Genomic DNA, 22,862 nt, shown 5'->3' on the forward strand with positions numbered 1-22,862 from the left:
CCCGAGATAGGCCTGAGCCTGTTATCAACGAGGCGAATGTACCAAATAGAATGAGAGGCCCATAGGACATGATCCATATTGAATTACCCAGTAAGTAACAAGCACCGGCTCACTGTTTACTGATCTGTAGTGAACGGTTTCACATTCCCCCACTGCTTCTAGGGGTGCTGGCATCTATCTGTCCCAACCCCACAGCAGCTTCCCAGAGGATGAAAGCTGCTTTTCAAATTGACAGTCCCTGGCAGGGACAGAGTACCCAGTAGGCAAGGTCGGCATGGGTATACTTGTGCTTACTTCCTAGGCTGTAGTAAACATTGTCAGGTGTTTTCCATTACTTAAGTAGTTTGTAAAAACAGGTGAAATTGTTCACTACAGATTAGTAAGAAGATATCAGTACTTCGTACTTCCTTTGTTTACTGTGTAATCTGCTGCCTCAGGGATCCTGCTCTCATGAGTATCCAAGCTCAACGTCCCTCTGCTGTGGCTAGGCTGGGCCATACCTCTGACCAGGCTGGCTCTCTCTATGCCCACAGGCCCAGAGGGGCTGGTGACCGAAGTGGAGAATGGTGGTGTCCTAGGAAGCCGGAAGGGGGTGAATTTGCCTGGCGCCCAGGTAGACCTGCCCAGTCTGTCCCAGCAAGATGCCCAGGACCTGCGCTTTGGGGTGGAGCATGGTGTGGACATCATCTTTGCCTCCTTTGTGCGGAAGGCCAGCGATGTAGTGGCTGTCCGGGCTGCTCTGGGACCAGAAGGGCAGGGCATCAAGATCATCAGCAAAATTGAGAACCATGAAGGCGTGAAGAAGTGAGACTTGGTCTTTACTTGTCCGGTCAGGCCCTGTAACACTCCCTCTGCTGCCCTTCTCCCTCTTGCCTCTTCCTAACATCCTGACATCCTCAACCATTCAGTTTTGACGAAATCCTGGAGGTGAGCGACGGGATCATGGTGGCCCGGGGAGACCTGGGCATTGAGATCCCACCCGAGAAGGTTTTCCTGGCTCAGAAGATGATGATTGGGCGCTGTAACTTGGCTGGCAAGCCCGTAGTCTGTGCCACGCAGGTCTGGATGAACCCGCAAATTAGGTCCTGGGGATACACAAGGGGAAAAGCTCAGATCTTAGGTCTGTAGCATATTTTGCTATCCAGGATTGGATCCTCGGATACAGTGGCTTAAGGAAGAAATTATGTGACCCTTATTTTCAGATAAGGGATCTCTAGTGGCCTGGTGGTAAGAAGCTGTGCTGCAATCCCAAAGGCATGTGATTCGAATCCACCAGATGCTCCTCAGCAGAAAGATAGGCAGTCTCCCCCTATGCAATTAACAGCCTCTGAAAACCTGCTGGAGGGTCAGTTATGAGTCAGTTTTGACTCAACAGTACACAGCAACATTTTAAGATAAGGAAACTCAACTGTCGGGATCACATGGCTTTTTGTAACCCTGGCTTTCAGGGACACTCTGAGAGTTAGAAGGGTTGCTTGGGCAGGGCCCTGGGCAGGAATATGACCCCAATTGCTGACGTCCAGTATGTCCCCAGATGCTGGAGAGCATGATCACCAAGCCCCGGCCGACTAGGGCAGAGACCAGTGATGTGGCCAACGCTGTGCTCGATGGAGCTGACTGCATCATGCTGTCAGGGGAGACCGCCAAGGGCTGCTTTCCTGTGGAGGCTGTGAAAATGCAGCACGCGGTAGGTGGTCTGAAGGCAGAGCAAGTGGGGCAGGGAAGGAAACCCTTTGGTGCCCAGTGCCCAGCCTCCTGTCTCTGCAGATTGCCCGAGAGGCGGAGGCTGCCGTCTACCACCGGCAGTTGTTTGAGGAGCTACGCCGGGCAGCGCCACTGAGCCGAGACCCCACCGAGGTCACCGCCATCGGTGCAGTGGAGGCCGCCTTCAAGTGCTGCGCTGCTGCCATCATCGTGCTGACAAAGACTGGCCGGTGAGGGAGCATGGGAGATGGCCAGGCTGCATTTGGGGAGGGCTGAAGTGGGCTGGGTTTTATGTAGTGAGCAGGGATGACTAGTAAGTATTCTGAAGCCCGAGAAGAAGTGGCTAAGAGAGCTGGAGGACAGAGGTGGCAAGTCCCAGAGCACACAGAGAACACTACCACCAGCCAGTTACAGGAGTCTGGAAGAGGATGGTGGCTTCATCGCTGGGTGCCTTGACATGGAAAAAGAGTCCTTTATAATTAGTCCTCAGGGCACAGTGCTGAGGTGGTGCTGAAGAACCCAGGTCTGAGCCTTTACTCTGAACTACATTACCTAGGAGACCTGTACCAGCCTGTGTTTCTATGATAGAGCGCAAGTGTCCTGGTGGCACAGTGGTTAAGTGCTTGACTGCTATCCAAAAGGTTGGTAATTTGAATCCACAAGCCATTCCTCAGGAGAAAGGTATGACAATGTACTTCCTTAAAGATTTATAGCCTTGGAAATTCTATAGGGCAGTTCTACTCCATTCTATGTTGTTGTTGTGTACTATCAAGTCAGAAGCGACCCATAGCTGACCCTCCAGCAGGTTTCCGGAAGCAGTAAGTCACATGGGAGTTGATTGCCCATTTCCCACAGAGCAGCTGGGTTCAAACCACATACTTTTGTGCTGACAGGGCAATTATTTACCACAAAGCCACCAGGACCCTACTCTACCCTATAGGGTCGCTGAGTCAGAATTGATTAAATGACAGTGGGATTGGCTTCATTTATGATGGGGCTAGGAATGTGTTCTTCATGGGCTTGTGATATCAGGGGATAATGTGTGTGCTGGTGGTAGCTCCCGCTTTCCAGGTGGGAGGCCCAGGTTTGATTCCTAGGCAGCACCTCACGCACTTCTGTCAGTAAAGCCTACATGATGCTAAACATGTTTCAGTGGCTCTTAACAAACTATGACAGACCAGTAAGAAAGGCTTGGCTGGGGAGCTCTCATGGCCAAGTGGCAAGAAGCTCCACTGCAATCACAGAGGTACGCGATACGAATTCAGATGTTCTGCTGGAAAAGGAGGGGCAATTTCCTCCTGTACCAGTCAGATCTGATTTGACAGTACACATCATCATCAAAATGTTTGGCTACTCCTGGAAACTCTAGTGGCCTAGTCTACACAGAGCTGTGCTGCTCACCCAAAGGTGGGGCCTCTGTAGTGGTTCAAATCCACCAGCAGCACCAAGGGAGAAAGATGGGCAGTCTCCTCCTATGTGATTTACAGCCTCAGGAACCCAGTGGAAGGTCAGCTATGAGTTGGTTCTGACTTGTCGGCAGTGATGAGTCATTCATCTACTCCTGCAAGCCAGCCAGTGAACTCCTTTGGATGACAATCCTCACCTGGTCTTGGGGATGGAGCATTCATGTAATTGTGCATGGGGTCACCATGAGCTGCTGGCTGGCTCAATTGCAGCTGACAACATGAATGGTTTTTTTTTATAAATTAAGCACTTTATTAATGCACATTTCCAGAAGAGGTTTATGTTTCTCAGAGATCTCTCAAGATCACACTGGACCAGCGTCTTCCTGTGTGATAGAAAAAGCAGGTACTCTTATGCCTACTTTACTGAGGAGGAAACTGAGGCACAGAGGAGCATGATGATGTATCCGGGGTCACCCAGCTTACTGGTGACAGCGGGAATTAGAACCCAGATTCTTGCTTGCTGGTTCAGCACCACCTCTGCCTCCTCCAGCTCAGCCCAGCTTCTTTCTCGGTACCGACCTCGGGCTGCGGTCATTGCTGTCACACGCTCTGCCCAGGCTGCCCGCCAGGCCCACCTGTGCCGAGGCGTCTTCCCCTTGCTCTACCGTGAAGCTCCAGAGGCTATCTGGGCAGATGATGTGGATCGCCGGGTCCAGTTCGGCATTGAAAGTGGTGAGTGTCCTAGACCTCCCATCCCACCCCTCTGGCATGCGCACTGAATCCCCTTCTCCAGTCTCCCACAGCCACCCAGGGAGCCTTGCCCTTTCCTCTAGTATTGACTTCTGACCATGCTGAGGGAACAGAACAGAAGAGGGTAAGGATATCCCTAAAGACATTCACCAGCTGCTTCCTGATTGAGTGGCTAGAGCCAGGCATGGCATAAGGAGCAAGAAATGAGAGAGGGAAGCTTCCAGCAGATGCAACTAAAACAAATTTAACTTATAACTGCGATATGCTCAATTCTCTCCCATATCAGCATAGTAACACAGATGGACAGAAGACTTGCTGCCTAGCAACACTATATCCCATCCAGTTTCATGCACACACCTGTGGCCTCATTGTACCTTCCCTGTGAGATGCACTGCAGCGTGGGGGGAGCTCTTGGGAGGTCAGGGCTGCTCCTCATTACAGGGCTGGCCTGAGTCCCGTCTGTTGACCATCTTCCTTCCTTCCTTCCCTAGGAAAGCTGCGTGGCTTTCTCCGTGTGGGGGACCTGGTGATTGTGGTGACAGGCTGGCGGCCTGGCTCTGGCTATACCAACATCATGCGGGTGCTGAGTATATCTTGAGACGCCCCTCCCTTCTGACTCAGATCACCCCCAAATCTACCCCTTTCTTGCTGCATCCTCCACCCCAACACCCCTCTTGCAGCCCCACCTCTAAGGGAAGTAGTCTCCAGTGCCAACCCTCCTAAGGTTCTCATGCAAGGCCGCATCTGCCAGGCAGCCCCATTCCAAGAAGCCCCTTCCCCCTCTCCATGTCCTGCAAGCCTGACAGTGGGCATCCCACTAAGTACTGCCCGCTCAGCAGCACCAATTGTACATTCCCTGCATCCAATCCACTCATTGGGCCCTAAGACATGCTGAGCCTTTAATCCCAGCTTGGCTGATTAATTCTATCCCCTAGCCCTCCCATCCCTGGGTGGGAGAGAAGGGGGACAGGGCAATTGCGGTCTTACTCTACAAAATCACTTTGGTAAAAATACCAAAACAAAAAACAAAACCACCCTGGTAAAAAAAATGAGTCTTTTAAAAAGACTTTATATCTCTGCAGTCTGATGCTCCCATGTGTGGCCTCCTGATACGTGGACACTGCTTGAGCAAAGTGCCCCTCCTCCTGATGGCCTCAAGCCAGGGCAGCCCCTCCTCATGGTGACCAACAGTGACAACACAGTGCCCGTGGGAGTGGTGGTGGGTATGGTGGGTGCTAGGGGGACCCCTTGCATCACTGTCTTCACAGCCTCCAGGTTGTAGGCTGCCTGCCCTCATGCCCACCTCACACCCTGCTGGGCCAAATGCCTTGCAGTTCCTTGTTGCACCCACCCCATTCCCATACACAAATCAGGAGCCAAAATGAGTGTCTCCAATGTCTTTTTAAAGCTGTTTGAAGCAATTATAAAATTTCTCCTATACACCAAGAACCCCAGGACCTGCCACCCTGAAGGGATTTAGATGCCAGGGTTCTGACCCCACAATCAACACTGTAGAGTAGGAGAGGGGACAGATGGGGTGCCGGTGAGGTTTCTCTTGTCCCTGAGAAGACAGAGATGCTGGCTGGCCTGCTCTCCCCAGGCTTGGATACCATGGCCCTCCCCTTACTCCCACATCAACAGCAAACTCAGTAAAATAATAACAGCAAAACCAAGCCAAAAATCCCCAAAAGTAAAAACAGTCCTTCTCCCCTTCTCGGGTGGCCCTTCCTGCCCCTACCTCAGTGGGGAGGGAGTCCAGTATTGCTGCTGATGGAGTTTGGCAAGGTCCACAGAGCTGGCAGGGGCCCTGCCTCCTCCTGGCTTCCTGCCAGGAGGGGAGGAGAGGGATACATGAAGGAACCAGGAGATAAAATGCAGTAATAATAATATTACCTAATGAATAAATCAATAAAATTAGTAAGGGATCAAATAAATAAATAAATAAATATACACAGAAGGGGGAATGTTCTCTAAGGAGTCAGCTGCCACACAACAACAGTGAATAAATAAAATCAGTAAGTGGTCAAATAAATAAATATATATAAAAGGGGGGTGAGATGTTATCTAAGGAGTCTGCCACTTGCCCCCACCTGGGGGGATCTAGGCTAGCACACTAAATAAAGATGTGTCAATTATCCCCAAGCTTCGAAAGGCTGGGGGCAGAGGGAGGAGGTACTGCTCAGTTCACAAAAAGACAAGTTCTACCACAAAGACAGAGACTGCGGGGAACTTGGCAGGAAGACACAGGGACCACAGACAGCAGTGAGGGGCAAAGGTGGATGCGCGAGTCGGGGACCCAGGACTTCCATTCTTGACAGCGATGGGGACACGGCTAGTTGGCAGTGCCAGGCTATACTAGGGTTGAGGAAGATACCTGCAGGGTCATAGGCAGGGTGAGGCCTGCACTGGAAACAGAGAGACATCTAGTTACTTGGCAGTGATGGCAGTGGCAGGTACTTGTGCTTAGTAAAGGTAAGATCATGGCCTGGCACTGCACCTGGCAGGGCCAAGGCCAGGGGAATACCCTCAGTAGAGGGCAAGGAGTCACTTCTACTTGGCAGTGGAGACAGAGCCTGGCATGGTGCCTGGGACACAGCAGGCACTTAGTCCATGTCATGAGCGCGTGAGTGGGTTGGGAGGATGTCAGGCTGTAGTGGGCCTGAGCTGAGGCCACTCCTACAGATGAGTGGTTCAAGGCCCCTCAGTCTTCCCAAGAGGCATCGGCCCCCAGGCACACACTACTGTACCCCAAGAGCGAAGGCCAGCTGTGCCCAAGGGTTTCACATGTTGGCAGAGAGTTGAGGACCCCGAGGGGCAGCTGGATCAGGCACTGGTGGCCTGGGGGGCTGGGGTGTCCCTGCAGACTTGGCCAGGAGCCCTGAGGGGGGCAGGCGCTCACTTCCTGAGCCCTTTCTCCCTGGAGAGCCATCCCCTGCTGCCCGCTGAGGCAGAGAGGGTTGGGAGGCTGAGAGTGGGCGGCCCCGAGGTCCCAGCCTTCGTCCACCCCCTCCTGGTGGAGGGCCCAAAAGGGAGACTTGGGAGCGTCCAGCCCGGGACAGGCTGGCATGGAGGGTTCGAGCAGGAGGGGCAGGCAGGCGGGAGGTGGAGGCCCATGGCCCCCGGACCAGGAGAGGGGCAGCTCGGACAGGCACCAGAGGGGAGGCTGGAGAGCCTACTGAGAGGCGAGCGGAGCGGGCAAGGAGGGTGGCCGGAGAGTCGGGGGAGAGGGGCAGAGGGCCCCGCTGGTGAGTCAGGGCAATGGCCACGTTGGAGGTCACAGCAGCTGCCTGCAGGGGTGCGTGCACCAGTGGCTCCCAAAGCACCGGCTTCCCACTAAGCCGAGCCCCTGTGCCTGGGGCCAGGCCCCGCACCCCGCGGGCCATGTCCCTGTCGTGTTGCACCAGGTGCTGCTCCATGATGCCTCCACTGCTGCCTGGGCTGGGTTCGGACCGCTTCCGCTGAAGCAGGGAATTCTTCTTGCCTGGAAGTTGTCCAGGAAGGGAGGGGTTGAGAACAGGGAGATGGTGGGAGGCATATCAAGAGTGTGAGGGTAAAGAGACTGAATGAAGTGATAGGGATGGACTTGAAGGTCAGAGTATCAAGAACATGGAGATTAAGGAATGTGTGTAGATGAGGTGGGAGCACTGGAGTTGGGGTTGATGGAAGCCAGTGGAGAAGGGGTCGCAGGTAAAAGTGCATGGAGGAGACTGGGAGATGAGTGTATCAGAGGGTGAGGGTCAGTGTCCAGGGGATGGGGACTTGGATGTGCCCTCCAAGGGTAGGAGACACTGAGGGATGAGGACAGTGCACCATGAGTTGACAAGCCTGTCGGGCTTAATGAGGACAAGGGTAGGATGGGGTATGATGTTGAAACACTAAAGCCTGGGCCTGGGGTCTCTGAGCTGACAGCACAGAGTGGCTGAGACAGGTGGGCCTCACCAATGCGGCGCAGCCGGTCCATGGCCACCGTCTCGAAGGCCCGGCGCATCATGGGGAACTCCTCAAGAACAGCGTTGAAGTGGTCTACGCTGAGCGAGTAGAGGCGGCAGTAGGTGTCAGCTCGTACACTAGCTGTGCGCCGGCCCCGAGTAAGCAGGCAGATTTCTGTAGGAGTTGGGGAGGGGGCACTTTAGAACTACTGTCCCCAGAATCCCCTCTCATCAGGCTGGCAGGTGCTGACCCAGCTTCCTATGCTCCTCCTCCAACCCGGGTGAAACTAAAGATGATCTACCCACCCCTGGGGGCTCTAAATTAGTTCTAAGTTTCCTCCTTCCGTGCTGTTGTGAGGGTCCCCATGTCCCCCAGACCTCCACAGGTAAGTCTGGCATGCTCCCTGCTTCTCACTTTCTCTCTCTCCACTTAACTGTTGCTCCCATGGCTCAATTCCAAGGGATGAGCCTGGTGTATCACCCTGTGGGCCCTTCCCATTTCCAGGCAGATCTGAGTGAGTACAAGGGCAACTTAAAGGAGAAAGAAGTCCCAAAGGGCAGAGTGCAAAGAAATAGGGATACTGGAGTGTGGCTTGGGAACAAACTGAGAGACTCTAAAAGCCTCAAGTCACTTTAGGCAGCAGCCGGCAGAACTACTCCCTGCTACTCCAGCTGCAGTGAAGTGAGTCTCGAAGCTCAACCCCTGGGACACCTCTGCTTTGTTCCTATTTTTCCCTCATCACATAGGATCTTCCAGTTGCACTCTGTAAGATCACAGAAAGAAAGCCCCTCTGTGCAGTTTTCAACCTGGCTGTGCACTGGAATCTCCTCAGAAGTTTCTAGAAAAGACAGAGCTCCAGGCCTCTGAGCCCAATGATGCTAACCACAGAGCTATGATTGAGGACACTGATTCTGTAGTACAGCTAGGTGAGGATCCCAGTCCAGGGGAGCACCTGCCCTCTGCTCCTGACTCCCCATGCTCCCTAAGGCCTGCTGTGCTGACCCCCAAAGTAGGATCCATCAGTGAGGCGGGTGTCCCGGGCGCCACGCGCCAGCACACTGAGCAGCCCGTGCTGGATGAAGTACATCTTCCTGCCCACGGAGCCCTCACGCACCACGAGGTCCCCCGGCTGGAAGACCTCAAAGCGCAGCTTGGTGAGCACTGCCGTGACGAAGCTGGGGTCCGCGTGGGCAAACAGCGGCATGTGGGCCACTAGGCCCCGGCAAGTGAAGTTAATGATCTCCTGGGCAGGAGAAGAGCTCGTCAGGCAGGCTGTGCCCCCTGCCCCAAGGTGCCCCACCAAGTTTATCTGTCCCCAGAAACCCCTACCTTTAGAATTCTCCCATGGGCCCTGTGCCTCCCACTCCCAGGTAGAGGTCCCATATAGCCTTCCCCTGCATACACATCCTCATGAGGTCTTTGTGAAAGACCCTAACCCCTGACAGCCCCCCAGAAACCTAGCCTTCTGTGGAGTTCTTTGCAGGCACCATTCGCTAGCCTCTATCCCCAAAAGCTCAACCCCAGAGCCCTCTGGCTTCAGCCCAGCCTGGCCCACCTCTCGAAGTGGCTCGCTCAGCTCGCCTAGGATGCTCTCCTCATCGAACATCTTGCCTTGGTAGCGGTGCTCATAGTATTCATGGATGCGCTGCCGCGTGTCGGCGGGCAGCTTATGGAAGGACATGTACTGCTCCACCTGCTTGTACTGGAAAGCCAGCCCCAGGCAAAGATGTGGGGCCAGAAGGTACAGGGACATAGAGGTGAGTCACAGACACAGGTGAAGTGTGAGTCAGACAGGGATCCACAGGGCCAACACAGGACATGAGATAGTTATGGATACAAACATGTCATATAGCACAGTCACAAGAAAGCCCAGACAAGGACCGAGCAGGGTTCAAGGTGGGGCATGTCAAGCATGAATACAAACAAGAAAAGATATACACAAGAACAAATGGACACAGAAATAAAAAAGGATATGCATCAGAATGGGCATCAAGTCAAGCTTACCAGTCCCCAGGACGCTTTCACACCCACCTCTCCCTTCTATCCCCACTAACCTTCTCCTGGTACTGGCGCCGGGAGGAGTCGAGGGACTGGATGAGGGCAGTGGCATGACCGATAAACATGGCATAGCACGTGGCGCCAACGATCATGCTGAGCATGGTGAGCCAGACGTCGGGCATGCCCACGGGCGCCTGCTGCCCATAGCCAATGCAGAGCATGTGGCTCATGGCCTTGAACAGGGCGTGGGAATACTGGCGGCCCCAGGAGTGGTTCTGGAGGCAGAGTATATTGCAGACCCTCAGAACCTCAATTTCCCCCTGCCATCCCCTCCTTTAATCCTTCTGCTTACCCTATTCTACTTCAGCTGTTTCCCACTTAAGTTTGATTTTAAGAGGCAAAAACGGACCTTGTTTCCATTTTGAGGGGACCTCAGTTTCTGCCTTCTTCCCTTACCATGCCTGCTTCCACCAACACAAACACTTCTTCACAGTTCCTCCCCGTCCCCTTCATTTCTTCACTCCTTCTCTCTTGGTCTGGTCCTCTCTATATATATCTCCCATCTCCAGTCCCTTGTGCCCATCCCTGCCAGGCAGGCAAGGGGGCCTTCAAAGTCCCAGCAGAGGCAGTGTGGGGGGAATTCTCACCACCATGTGGTTGATGGAGACCCAGCAGTCAGGAGGGAAGTCCTGCAGCATGGGGACCAGGAACTGCAGACAGCCGTCCCAGTGACACAGCAGCAGCATCATCCCAATGAGGTTGAAGATGCGAACCACAGCGCTGGCCAGGTCATAGGTCATGTGAAAGATCTGAGGGGTCCGAGGAGGGGCCCGCTGTGGACAAGAATCCCTCCCTGCTGGTTCTCCTCCATTCCCAGCCTCACAAATTCTCTCTGAACTTTTCCCTAGCCCTGGCCTCATGCATTTTTTTTTAAAGTAAATTATTCATTTCTAGGAACCCTAGTGGCAAAGTGGCTCTGACCAAAAGGTAAGCAGTTTAAACCCACCAGCTTCCATAAGAGAATGGTGTGGCAGTCTGTTTCCGTAAAGATTTCTAGCCTATAACGTTGAGAACCTACACTGTTCTATAGGGTTGGTGTGACTCACAATTGATTCCACAGCAGTGAATCTGGTTGGGGTGTATTACTCACTTGCATAGCACCATACAGCACATGTCCACAGCTACTACATGGTAGGTTATGTTACTACTGTTGTCAGATGCCTTCAGGTCAATCTGACTATTAGTCCACCTCATGTGATAGAGTAGAATGGCCTCATAGGGTTTTCAAGGCTGCAGTCTTTACCGAAGCAGATCAATGGGTGGGTTTGAACTGTCAACCTTCTGGTAGTTACTACTATCTTTTTTTATTTTAAGGGTTTTTTTCATTTTAATATTGTCTTTTTTTTATAGACAGGAAAACTAAGGCCAACGAGTGCCTGAGATTACATTGTCAGGCCTAGTATCATTACAAGGGTCAGGCCTATCCAGAAAAAGAGGAAATCATTCCACAATGCAGTGGCCCCAGAGAATGTATAATGTGGATAAGTGTCAGCAGCCCTCTCCCCCTCTGATAATGATAATAGCAAATGTATTGAGAACTTAACTTTGTTCAGGCACTCTTCTAAGTGTATTAATTCTTACTCCTCACAGCTTTACCATAGATAAATGGAAAATTATATCTAAATGCCTATTTTATGAGAGAGGAACCGGAGTCTCAACAGAGTAAATAATAAAACTGGGATCTGACCATAGTCAGTAAGCTTGCTTCTGCCACATCATGCGATTCCTACCTCCCCCTCACCTCATCTTTCTCTCCAGCATACAATCAACTCTCAAGTGCTCATCCAGCATCTGGGCTACAACCTCCTAGACCACCATCCCATCCCAGGCTCATGCCCTGAATCCTCATCTGGCCCTGGCTTCTCAGCCACGATCAACTTTGGAAAGAACCCATGCGCCAGGATCCCACCCATCTATCCTACCCCCTGGCTCCTCCAGGAGCCCTGCCCACCGCGCCATCCTGGAGCCTGAGCCCCTCTGCCCACCTCCCCGCCCCACCTCCTCCCACTGGTGGATGTATCGGATGAGGCGGGAGAGGCGGAGCAGCCTTAGCAAGCTGAGGATTTTGGTGAAGCGCACGATGCGCAGTGCCCGTGCTGTCTTGTAGACCTCGGCGTCTAGTCGTGGCTCCAGTTCCACCACCAGGAAGATGTAATCCACAGGGATAGAGGAGATGAGGTCAACCAGAAACCAGGTGCGCAGGTAGCGTGTGCGGATGGCTCGTGGCGCCAGCAGGATCTCAGCGCCTTCTTCCACCACTATACCCGTGCGGAAGTTGAGTACCAGGTCCAGGAGAAAGAAAGTGTCAGAAAGAACATTGAAGACGATCCAGGGTGGGGAGTTCTCCTCCTTGAAGAAGGTGATGCCCACTGGCAGCACAATGAGGTTCCCCACCATCAGCAGCAACATGATCAGATCCCAGTAAAACCTAAAGTGGGGGTGGGACGGGGAGTTATTGTTAGGTGCCGTGGAGTGCATCATAATCTATAGTGACCCTGTGAACAGCAGAACTGTACTCTGTCCTGTCCTATGCCATCCTCCTCATCTCAGATACACTTGAGTAAATTGTTACAGTCACTGTGGGAAGTAAGACTGTCATATTTTACCACCTCTGGTGGACTAAGAAGGTTCTATCCTAAGAAACTACACTGCAAAACAACAAACGCTGGCGGGGTTGTGGAGAAATTGGAACACTTATTCACTGTTGGTGGGAGTGTAAATGGCGCAGCCACTCTGGAAGGCAGTATGGTGCTTTCTCAAAAAGTTGGAAATAGAAATACCATTTGACCCAGCAATTGCACTTCTGGGACATATTCTAAAGAAACCAACCAGAACTGCCACCCAAACAGATATATATGCACACTCCTGTTTATTGCTGCATTGTTCACAATATCAAAGAGATGGAAGCAACCCAAGTATCTATCAAAAAATGAAGAGATAGAGAAGCTGAAGTATATTCACACAATGGAATACTAAGCAGCACTGAAAACCAAGGAACTCATAAAATATTATACAAAATTGGTGACCCTGGGGGACATTATGCTGAGTGAGATATCTCAGCCACAAAAGGACAAATACTGCATAATGCCACTGTTATAAAACAGGGCTGACATGGGGGTTGGGTAGAAACTAAGAAAAGAGGGGATAAATAATGAACACTGCATTGAAACAGATGAGGGAAAGAACTGTCTGAAAGGAATATATGATTAGGTACTATTTGCATGTCTATAGTCCAGAATAAAAGCTGCATAGTAAAGTTGACTGGGGGCCAGGAGGAGGGGAGAGGAAATTGTGCAGCAGTGAAAGAATATTTTTAAAGAGAAAAGTGAAAGTGAACTGGGGGGACAGGGAGGAAAATGTACAATAATGAATGAATGGAAATCCAAGTTTTCTGTAAACTTTAGTTAATATACCAATTAAAAAAGAAAGAAAGAAACTTACCCTGCAAAGGTATATGGTTCAAAGCCACCAACTGTTTTGCTGGAGAAGGATGGGCTATCTCCTCTCAAGCAATTTACTGCCTCTGAAAACCTGCTAGAGGGTCAGCTGTGGTTCAGTTCTAGCTTGGCCACACATAACAGCAACCACATGGACAGCAAACTGTGGGTAGAAAGCTTGCAGACTATGCTGTCTGCCTGAAGCCAAAGATCCAGCTTCTACCACGCCTTTCAATTTCTACCTCCTGGAGGCCAAGAGAGGTAACAATGCAGAGAAATTGAGTCACTATTTATCAGGGGTAAGAAGGTAAACTGTGACCATTTAGGGGGAAAACAGTTTGGCATTATGGGGTAAACTTAAGCATTTACATTCTCCAAACCAGCCATTCCACTCCTAAGTATATATACACCCAAAGAAAAGAAATTCTCCAGAAGTATATACTAATGTTTTAGCAGCATTAAATTTAGAAGCAATTTAAATATTTTATAGTAGAAATAAAAAAAAAAGGATAAATACACTGAGGTCTGTATATCCATGTTCCAAAATAATCTATAATAGTGAAATCCCCTACTTAGGTGCAACAACGTAGATCTTACAAATTCAATGTTGATAAAAAGAAGACACAAAAAGATACATACTAGATTACATACACTTAGATAAAAGTTGAAGTTGTCAAGGATTTAATTTCATTGTATCCATAATCAACACCTATGTAAGTAGCAGTCAGGAAATTGAATGACTTATTCATTGCATCTGGCATATCTGTTGTGAAGGATCTCTGTAAAGTGCTAAAGAGCATGAATTTCCGTTTAAAGAATGATCCAAGACACGCTGTTATCAATTGCTTCATATGGATATTGAAAGCTGGATAATGAATAAGGAAGACCAAAGAACTGATGTCTTTGAATCGTATGTAGTGTTGGTGAAGAACATTTAATAAACTTTGCCAAAAGGACAAACGAATCCACCTTGGAGGAAGTGCAACCAGGGTGCTTCTTAACGCAAGAGTGGTGAAACTTTGCCTTGCATACTTTAGGCATATTGTCAGGAGGCAAGATATCATGCTAGGAAAAGCAGAGGGTCAGCAAAGAGAAGACGCTTAAACAGACGGATCGACACAGTGACTACAGCATTGAGGTAAGCATGGCAGAGATGATGAGGATGGCACAGGATAGAACCAAAGGTTCAATCTGTTGTTCCTAGGGTGACTATGAGCTATGGTTGACTTGAGAAAGTCTTAACAACAGCATAGTAGCAGAGTAGAACTATGTTTTGAAGGTTTTCAGTGGTTGATTTTACAGAAGCAGACAGCCATGCCTTTCTTCCCAGGCACCTCTGAGTGGACTCAAACTCTAAACTTTTTGGTTCACAGCTGACTACATTAACCTTTTAATAAAGAGATTGTGAGGGTGGAGCAGGATTGGGCAGGGTTTCCATCTGTTGCTCACAGGATCATTATAGCCAGAGTTTTAATTGACAGCATCTAACACAGATAACAACAAAGTTTAAGGATAGGCAAACTACATTGTTTAGGGGTTCATACAAAAGTGGTAAGAATACACAGAAGAACATGGAAGTAAGTACCATGATTTTCATAATAGTAGGTTTGGGAAAGGAAAGTGATCACCAGAAGGCTGACTGAGGAGGTGGCAATCTCTTGACTTAAATAGCTGTTACATGGGGGGTTGCTTTATAATGAGTGATTCCTTTAGCTAAATATATATGTTTTTCAGGGAGCTCTGGTGGTGGAAACTGTAGGGAACCACACTGCTAAGCCAAAGATAGCGCCTCTCTGGAAATTCAAATCCACCAGGAGCTCCACAGGAGAAAGATGGGAAATTCCTTTCAGCCCAATTTACAGCCTCAGAAAATCCACTGCTGGGTCAGCTATGAGTTAGTTCTGATCTGACAACGATGAGTTTGAGCTGGGTGTGGGTTTTGTTTTGTTTTTTCTTTTTAAATACATACATAGGATGCCTCTACTATATATTCCAGCATTATTATTTTTAAATTACTAAGAAAAGATTAAGTACCCCGTGTTATGCTCACAGGATTGTTGAAAAAAATATCCAGAGACAATGGATGTGACAGTGCTACAAAAGCCCTAGTTGGTGCTATGACTCACCCGCTCTTTATCCTCTATTGAAGAGGTTGCTGTTCTCCCATCTTCAGCTCTCTGCCCATTCCTAATCTAGAACTCCAAACCCTCCCTAGCTTTCTTCACCCTGCTCTCCTCCCCCAGCACAGTTGGACCTCTGACTCTTACTTCTCTACCTGGATTTACTCTTGTGTACCAGGAATCTGTTCTAGATCCCACTTAAATGGGAATATTTTTAAGGCTATCCCTCCCCCATGCACAGTCCCTCAGACAGAGCTGCAAAGAATGGTTCCACAGGAGATCTTCAGGCAGCAAGGTTTGAAACTCTGCATGCCTCTTGTCCCCTCCCTGTCACTGGGACCCTGGCTGAGCCAAGGCAAGGGCAAGAGCAGGGGAGACATGCTGCTGTGATGGCAGCTGTGGAAAGAGGTCCCGTGGGAGCTGGGTGAAGCCTTCATTTAAAAAAAAAAATAGGACAATCTGAGGGTCTCAATTTTCTATCTATACTCGTTTAATTGCCAGGACCTCTCTAATCCAAGACCCAGCTCTTCTGACTTTGACTGCAAAATCAATCCTTTCAGTGCCTGAAAGGGGCTTGGTGGTCTCCACATCTGAGCTTTCCCTCCAGGCTTTTAGGGAACATCTATGATTGTCTTTTGAACCAACTCCTCCATCTCTTCATCCTCTCCCTCCTGGGCCACTGAGGGGAAATTCTGCGCTGAAAGCTGAGAGAGGCGAGGGAAAGAGGGTTCATCTAACCATAGAGCATCTTCACAGCCTGACTCACAGGCGGTCACAAGCCCGGCGGGTGATGCAGGGGAGAGGACAGAGAGAAGCATCATCATAAAGGAGATACATGGCTTCTGAGGATGCATCTGAGGGTGAAATGGGGTTGGGGGACATCCATGAGACCCTGGAAAAGGTGCACAGGAAGGACAGAAACGAGGTAGGAAAGAGAAGTGAAAGGAACAATGCAGGGAGGAGGAACATTTAGGGAGAGTGTAGTCTGTGAATTCAAAACGATGTCTTCAGTCTGCAATTGTGTTTTTGGGCGCCTGAGTCACACCTCGTCTCTCTGCTCTTTTATCATCCTATCCCATCTCAAAGCTGCCCTTCATTTCCCCAAGGACAGGGTTGCTCTCCTTCCCCAGCGACCTTGACGGAGAGGTACATCAAGGACCCATGATGGACTCATGAAATGGCTCCACCCCCACCCCTTCTCCCTAGGAGTCACCTGGGCGGTGGCTGTACCCCTTCCCGGCCGCCTCACACGCTCCCTTCCCTTCAGCACCAGGGACAGCGCCAGAACTCTCTCTTCTCCCTACCCCCTGAAAGAGGCAGGTGCAGGGGGCAAGGCTGGGGGGTGGGAGTGGAAGGTAGGGAGTTCAGTTTTTCCCTCCACCTCACCCAGAACCCTGGGATAAGACAGACTAGATCAAATCCCCAGCAAGTAGGACTGGAGGAGGCGGGGGTTCCCTGGCAGTCCCCGGGGTTTAAGGAGGGTGGCGGTTTCTGAAAGGGTAAATCCAGGTCTCCAGAGACTGCATGCTCACAGGTGGAGAAGTGACCAAAGACCGCTGCCCAGGGATCCCCAAACCAGGAATTCCCAGGCTGAGTGGGGGCAGGCGATTCCTGACACACCCTGGGACCCCTGAGCCGGAAATGAGGCGACGGTGGCGCGTGGAGCGGACCGAAGCCCGCGGGGGTGGGGTCCAAGTCCCTGTCCGCCCCGGCTGCCCCCGTACCGGAAGTCGCTGTAGGGGTGGATGATCCAGGCCCCCGCTGACTTGACCCTCTCCTGCTCGATCTCCACTGCTTTATGGCTGCCGAACACGCGAAGGGAGAACTTGTTGACCGTAGGCTGCAGCAGCGTCCTAAGCTGCCTCCTCTTGGGCTCGGGTCCCGACCCAGGGGCCGGACCAGGGGCTACGGTCGCCGGCGCCGGGGCAGCAGGAGGCACTGCCTCCAGCCCCGGGGTTGCCCCGTCGCCGGCGGTCGCAGCCGGCCTCTGCTCCGCCTCCATGAAGCCCACTTGCTCACACACTTGGCCTCCGGGACCCCGCCGCCGCCATCTGGAACCCTCCCCCGACCTCTCGGGGAGCCGGAGCCTGTACAGCCCGGCGGGCTTTGGGAGCGGAGGCGGCGTCGGCTGAGATCTGCCGGCGCGCGAGGCGGAGGGGGTGTGTGCGAGACTCGAGGGCGGGCGCCCGGCGGGCGGGCTGCACGGCGCCCCCTGGCGAGAGCCGCGTGAAGGCCGAGACTTCCCGGGGACGGGGCCGTCCGAGGCTCTGAGACCAATCAAACGCGAGTCTGGTACACCCCACCCCAAGGCGGGCGGGGCTTAGCGGAACGGAGGCGGTTCTCCCAGCGCGGTAGCGGGAACGACCCGTAGGAGTCAAGGAGGGGGCGTGGCTTAGAATCAAAGGCCTTTTACTCACAGAAAGCCGGAAAGGCTAAGTGCCCTCGAGTGAGTCGTAGACGACTCATAGCGACCCTATGAACGAAAGACTTGAACACTTGTATAACTTTCATCGTTTCTCCAAGTTCATAGGGTTTCCGGAGGCAAGCTATTTCGGAAGTGGATGCCACTCCCGCTTCCAAGCTTGTTTTAATTGGGGAGCTCCACCAAACACTGTCCACCAAGCTGTAGCCATTATCACATTTGACATATCAAGGTCACAGCGTTCAGCATGAAGGGAACCACGAGTTACTTCCGTACAGCAAATGGACAGACCTGTGCTATGTCACTTAGAAGAATGACCAAAACCAATTAAAAACTGGCCTGAGGGCCTGAGAGTAAAATCAATCAGGGTGGTACAAACATAACATACCTAACTCTGAACTGAAAGGTTACAGTTTCAAGTCTACTTTGGTGCACCTTAAAAAGAAAGGCCTGGGGAGCTCTGGTGGCCTAGTGGCAAGAAGCTGCATTGCAATTCCAGAGGCGCATGGTTCGAATCCACCAGATGCTCTGCCGGGAGAGGAGGGACAATCTCCTCCTGTACCAGTCAGATCTGATTTGACGGTACACAGACACACACAGATAATAATAATAAAAAAAAATTTAAAAAAAGAAAGGCCTGATGATTTACTTCTAGATAATTGTAAAGGTGGTAGTGATCAACTTCTAGTCATCAAAAGGCCCTTAAGTACAGCTGAATTCCAACACACATGATGTCATCATGCACAGTAATCAATGTGATGGTGGTTGTTGTTAGGCGCCATTGCGTCAACTCACAGAGACCCCATAAGAACCTTGCCTTAACATGTGTCATTCTTATGACACAACTAGATTGGTGGTTTTGTTGTTGAAAATTTTAATATTCAAACTCAGGACCCTTGATTCTTATTTTCTACTGAACTTTGGTGGCCTAGTGATAAAAGACTGCACTTCAATCCCAAAGACACATGTTTCAAATCGCCCAGCTGCTCTGCAGAAGGATAGGCAATCTTCTCCAGTGCAGTTTTCAGTCTCTGAAAACCTGCTGGAGGGTCAGCTAAGAGTTGGTTCCAGCTCCATAGCACGTAACAAAAACAACAAATAAAAGTTACGGAACTGGTCCTTCTTTCACTAATAACTTGCTGAATAACTGAGGCTACATCCTAAATGAAGACATCGGATATATGAAAAGATTTATTCCTCCCCCTATTCCTTAAAGTTCTAAAGCAATCTTTCAAAATGTCAAAAAGGCATCCTTCTTTGTATCCTAGAGAAACATTTGGTCAAATAGTAGTCTACTAGGGAAAACACACACACATGTGCACACACACACACACACACACACACATAAGAGAATTATTAAAAAATATATAAACTTTTAAAATAACCAGTATTTTTTAAAAGAGCAGTACACATTAAAAATGGATTAATTTGGTTATAAATATGTTGTTGTTGTCCTCAAGTCTACCACGACTCATAGTGACCCTATGAACAAAAGTCCTGAAGCCCCTCCACAAACATCAACATTCATCAAAGTTCACAGAGCTGCCTGCTAGCAGCGGGAAAGGCATATGCAGGTTGTTTCTGGGGTGACCCCTGAGTATGAAGAACTGGATGTCAGGAGAGGGCTTATCATCTCCCCATAGACTTCTACCTTGTGCATTTCATTTTCTATAATTCAACACTTTACATAGGAGCTCTGATGGACTAGTGGTAAGAAGCTGCATTGCAATCCTAAAGGCACATTGTTCAAATCCACGAGCTGCTCCACAGGATCTGCAATCTCCTGTGTGATTTACTACCTCTGAAACCACACTGGAGGGTCAGCTATGGGTCGGTTCTGACATGAGAGCACACAACACTTCTCTCCTCACAGATCTACAAGCTGCTCCCCTACAATTTCATTTCCTAATTCATTATGCCAACCTTCACTAAAGACAACTCTGACACTAAGTGCATGCTGAAGAGACAAAAATGAAAAGTCTCTGCCTCAATACACTGTGCACACTAATAAACTCAAGACAGGGACAGTGCTATATGACATTAACAAGTTCTGGCAGTGTGCTTGGTGGTGGATAGTCGTTGGTGGCTGTCAAGTTGGTCACAACTCATAGTGACCCTAAAGGACTACAGAAGCAGGCAAAAGACCATGCTTGGAATACAACAGAGCGAAACATTGCCTAGTGCCTTGTCACTCTTACAAACCCCAGCTATGTTTCAGTCCACTGTTGCACCCATTCAGTCCATCTCATTGAGGATGTTCTTTTTCCTTGACCCTATGTTTTACCAAGCATAATGTCCTTTTCTGGAACCGGGCTCTCCTGGTAAAATGACTAACAAACATAAATGAAGTCTTGCCATCATGTTTTCTAAGGAATATTCTGGCAGTACTCATGTCACAAAGTTGAAAGATGCCATGGGCAATATTTTGAATGACCCAGAAAGCATCAAAAGAAGCTGGAGGGAATACACAGAGTCACTGTACCAGAAAGAATTGATTGACACTGAAAATTTTCAGGAAGTACCACATGAACAGGAGCCAATAGTAATGAAAGAGGAAGTGGAAGCTGCATTGAAGGCATTGGTAAAAAAATAAGGCCCCAGGAATGGATGGAATTGACTTGTTTCAATTAATAGATGCAGCCCTGAATGCACTCACCAGTCTATGTCAGAAAATTTGGAGGATGACTATCTGGCCAACAGATTGGAAGTGGTCTGTAATTGTTCCCATTCCCAAGAAGGGTGATCCAACTGAATGTGGAAAGTATTGAACAATTATCATTGATAGCACATGCAAGCAAAATACTGCTGGAGATAATTTAAAAACAGCTGGAACAGTACATAGACAGGAACTGTCAGAAATTCAAGTGGGATTTAGAAGAGGCCATGGCACGAGGGTGATCATTGGTGATGTCGGATGGATCCTGGCTGAAAGTAAGGAATAACAGAAAAATGTCTATTTGTATTTTATTGACTATGTAAAGTCATTTGACTGTGTAGATCATAACAAATTGTGGCTGACATTGAGAAAAATGGGAATCCCAGAGCACTTGATTGTGCTCATGAGTAACCTATACCTGGATCAGGAGGCTGTTGTGCAAATGGAGCAGGGGAACACTGCACGGTATGGAATTGGGAAGAGAGTGTATCAGGGTTGTATTCTATCTCCATGCCTGTTAAATCTATATGTTGTTGTTGTTGTTATGTGCTATTGAGTTGCCTACAACTCAAAGAAACCCTATGTATAACAGACCTAAATCCTGCTCTATCCTGTGGCAACCTTATTGTCTCTGATACATCTATCCCAATTACCCCAGTCACTGAATCAATCCATCTCATCAAGGGTCTTCCTCTCCTGCACTGTCCCTTCACTTTCCCAAGCACGAAGTTCCTCTCCAAAGACTGATTCTGTCTTGCAACATGTCCAAAGTATGTCAGACAAAGCTTCAGAATCCTTACCTCCAAGGAGCAGCCTGGCTTTACCTTTTCTAGAACAAACTTGCTTGTTCTCCTAGCAGTCCATAGTATATTCAATACTCTTCTCCAACAGCACAACTATCTATCTGTTTATTCTCTTGGCCATCCACAGATATGTCTTGGAGAGAGTGCAGCCAGAATGCTCTTAGGAAGCAGGAATGGTATGACTTCACCTCACATACTTTGGACATGTTGCTAGGAGGGGCTATTCCTTGGAGACGGACAAGATGTTGGGAAGGGTGGAGGGTCAGCAAAGGAGAGGAAGACCCTCAAACAGATGGAAAGACACAGTGACTGCTGTAATGGACTCTTGTGTCAGGAAGTGTGAGGATGGTGCAGGACAGGATTGGGTTCAGATCTTTTGTTCATAGGGTCTCTATGAGTCGTACTCAATTCCATGACACCTAACAACAACTTCTTCCAAAACAGTTTTCTTGTTCCGTTCCTCTGGTAATGGGTTGTTGTGTACCATCAAGTCGGAACTGACGACCCATAGCTGACCATCCGGCAGGTTTTCAGAGGCAGGGGAGGAGATTGCCCATCTTTTGTCCATGGAGCAGTTGGTGGCCTCAAATTATGTGCTTTCTGGATTGCAGGACAGCTTCTTGCCACTAGACCACCAGAGCTCCCTCTGGTAATCAATAGTATGTTTAATATTCTTTATCACTGCCGTAATTCAGGGTAGATTGTTCTTTGTTGTTGTTAGGCATCGACTATGACTCATAGTGACCCTATGAACAACAGATCTAAACCCTTGCTCTATCCTGCACCATCCTCACAATCTCTGATACATTCAAGCCCATTGTTACAGTCACTGTTAATCCATCTTGTTTGGGGTCTTCCTCTCTTTCTCTTATCTTCTATCTTTCCCAACACGATGTCTTTTCTCAAGCACTGGCCCCTCTTGACAGTGTGCTCAAGAATGGGAGACAGTTACTCCATCCTTGTCTCTAAGGAGCATGCTGGTTGCATTTCCTCTGAGACAGACTTGTTCATTCTTTTGGCAGGTCATGGGGTATTCAGTGCTCTTCTCTCCAACACCACAACCCAAAGGCATGAGTTCATCTTTTATCATCCCTATTCATTGTCCAACTTTCATAAAAAGACCACAGCTTGGACCAGGTATATCTTAGTCTTTAAACCAATATCATTCTTTAAGCACTTCAGAGAAGTTCTTGACAGTAAATTTTCCCAATGCAACACTTCTTTTGGTTTCTTGACTGCTGTTACCATGAGTCTTAATTGTGGATCCAAACAAAATTAAATTATTGACAACTTCAGTCTTTTCTCCATCTATCATGATGTTGCCTATGGGCCCAGTGGTGAAGAGTTCTGTGTAATGCATACTAACTCAGAGCTTCTGCAACAAGTGTTTCAAGTTCTCTTCATTTTCAGCGAGCATAGTTACATCATCTGCATAATACATGTTGTTGAGACTTCCTTCAATTCAATCCTGATGCCACATTCTTTATATAATGCAACTTCTTGGATGATTTGCTCAGCATACAAAATGAGTTAAGTATGGAGAAATAGTACAAACCTAATGCACATCTTTTCTGAT

General features: G+C 49.4%; 2 protein-coding genes across 2 annotated transcripts in view; one reads left to right on the forward strand and one right to left on the reverse strand.

The window, feature by feature from the left end:
- The window catches only part of PKLR (pyruvate kinase, liver and RBC), a 15,315-nt gene extending 10,857 nt beyond the window's left edge, over nt 1-4,458 (forward strand). Inside the window, exons 5-10 of the mRNA XM_006895792.1 lie at nt 511-804; nt 909-1,059; nt 1,535-1,687; nt 1,768-1,934; nt 3,661-3,842; nt 4,352-4,458. Of these exons, the coding sequence (XP_006895854.1) occupies nt 511-804; nt 909-1,059; nt 1,535-1,687; nt 1,768-1,934; nt 3,661-3,842; nt 4,352-4,458 (1,054 nt within the window). The remainder of the gene's footprint in view (nt 1-510; nt 805-908; nt 1,060-1,534; nt 1,688-1,767; nt 1,935-3,660; nt 3,843-4,351) is intronic.
- Nucleotides 4,459-6,545: 2,087 nt separating this feature from the next.
- HCN3 (hyperpolarization activated cyclic nucleotide-gated potassium channel 3) lies at nt 6,546-17,572 on the reverse strand. The gene is made up of 8 exons (XM_006895793.1): nt 17,130-17,572; nt 11,847-12,276; nt 10,436-10,597; nt 9,845-10,063; nt 9,346-9,492; nt 8,793-9,033; nt 7,800-7,964; nt 6,546-7,341 (listed from the first exon to the last, which is right to left on the reverse strand). Exons 1-8 carry the CDS (start codon nt 17,405-17,407, stop codon nt 6,641-6,643), a joined length of 2,343 nt encoding a protein of 780 aa, XP_006895855.1. The 5' UTR covers nt 17,408-17,572; the 3' UTR covers nt 6,546-6,640.
- Nucleotides 17,573-22,862: the final 5,290 nt, after the last annotated feature.

This window comes from Elephantulus edwardii, unplaced genomic scaffold (genome assembly GCF_000299155.1).
Source record: "Elephantulus edwardii isolate Elephantulus edwardi_28Jun2011 unplaced genomic scaffold, EleEdw1.0 scaffold00176, whole genome shotgun sequence".
NCBI lineage: Eukaryota > Metazoa > Chordata > Mammalia > Macroscelidea > Macroscelididae > Elephantulus > Elephantulus edwardii.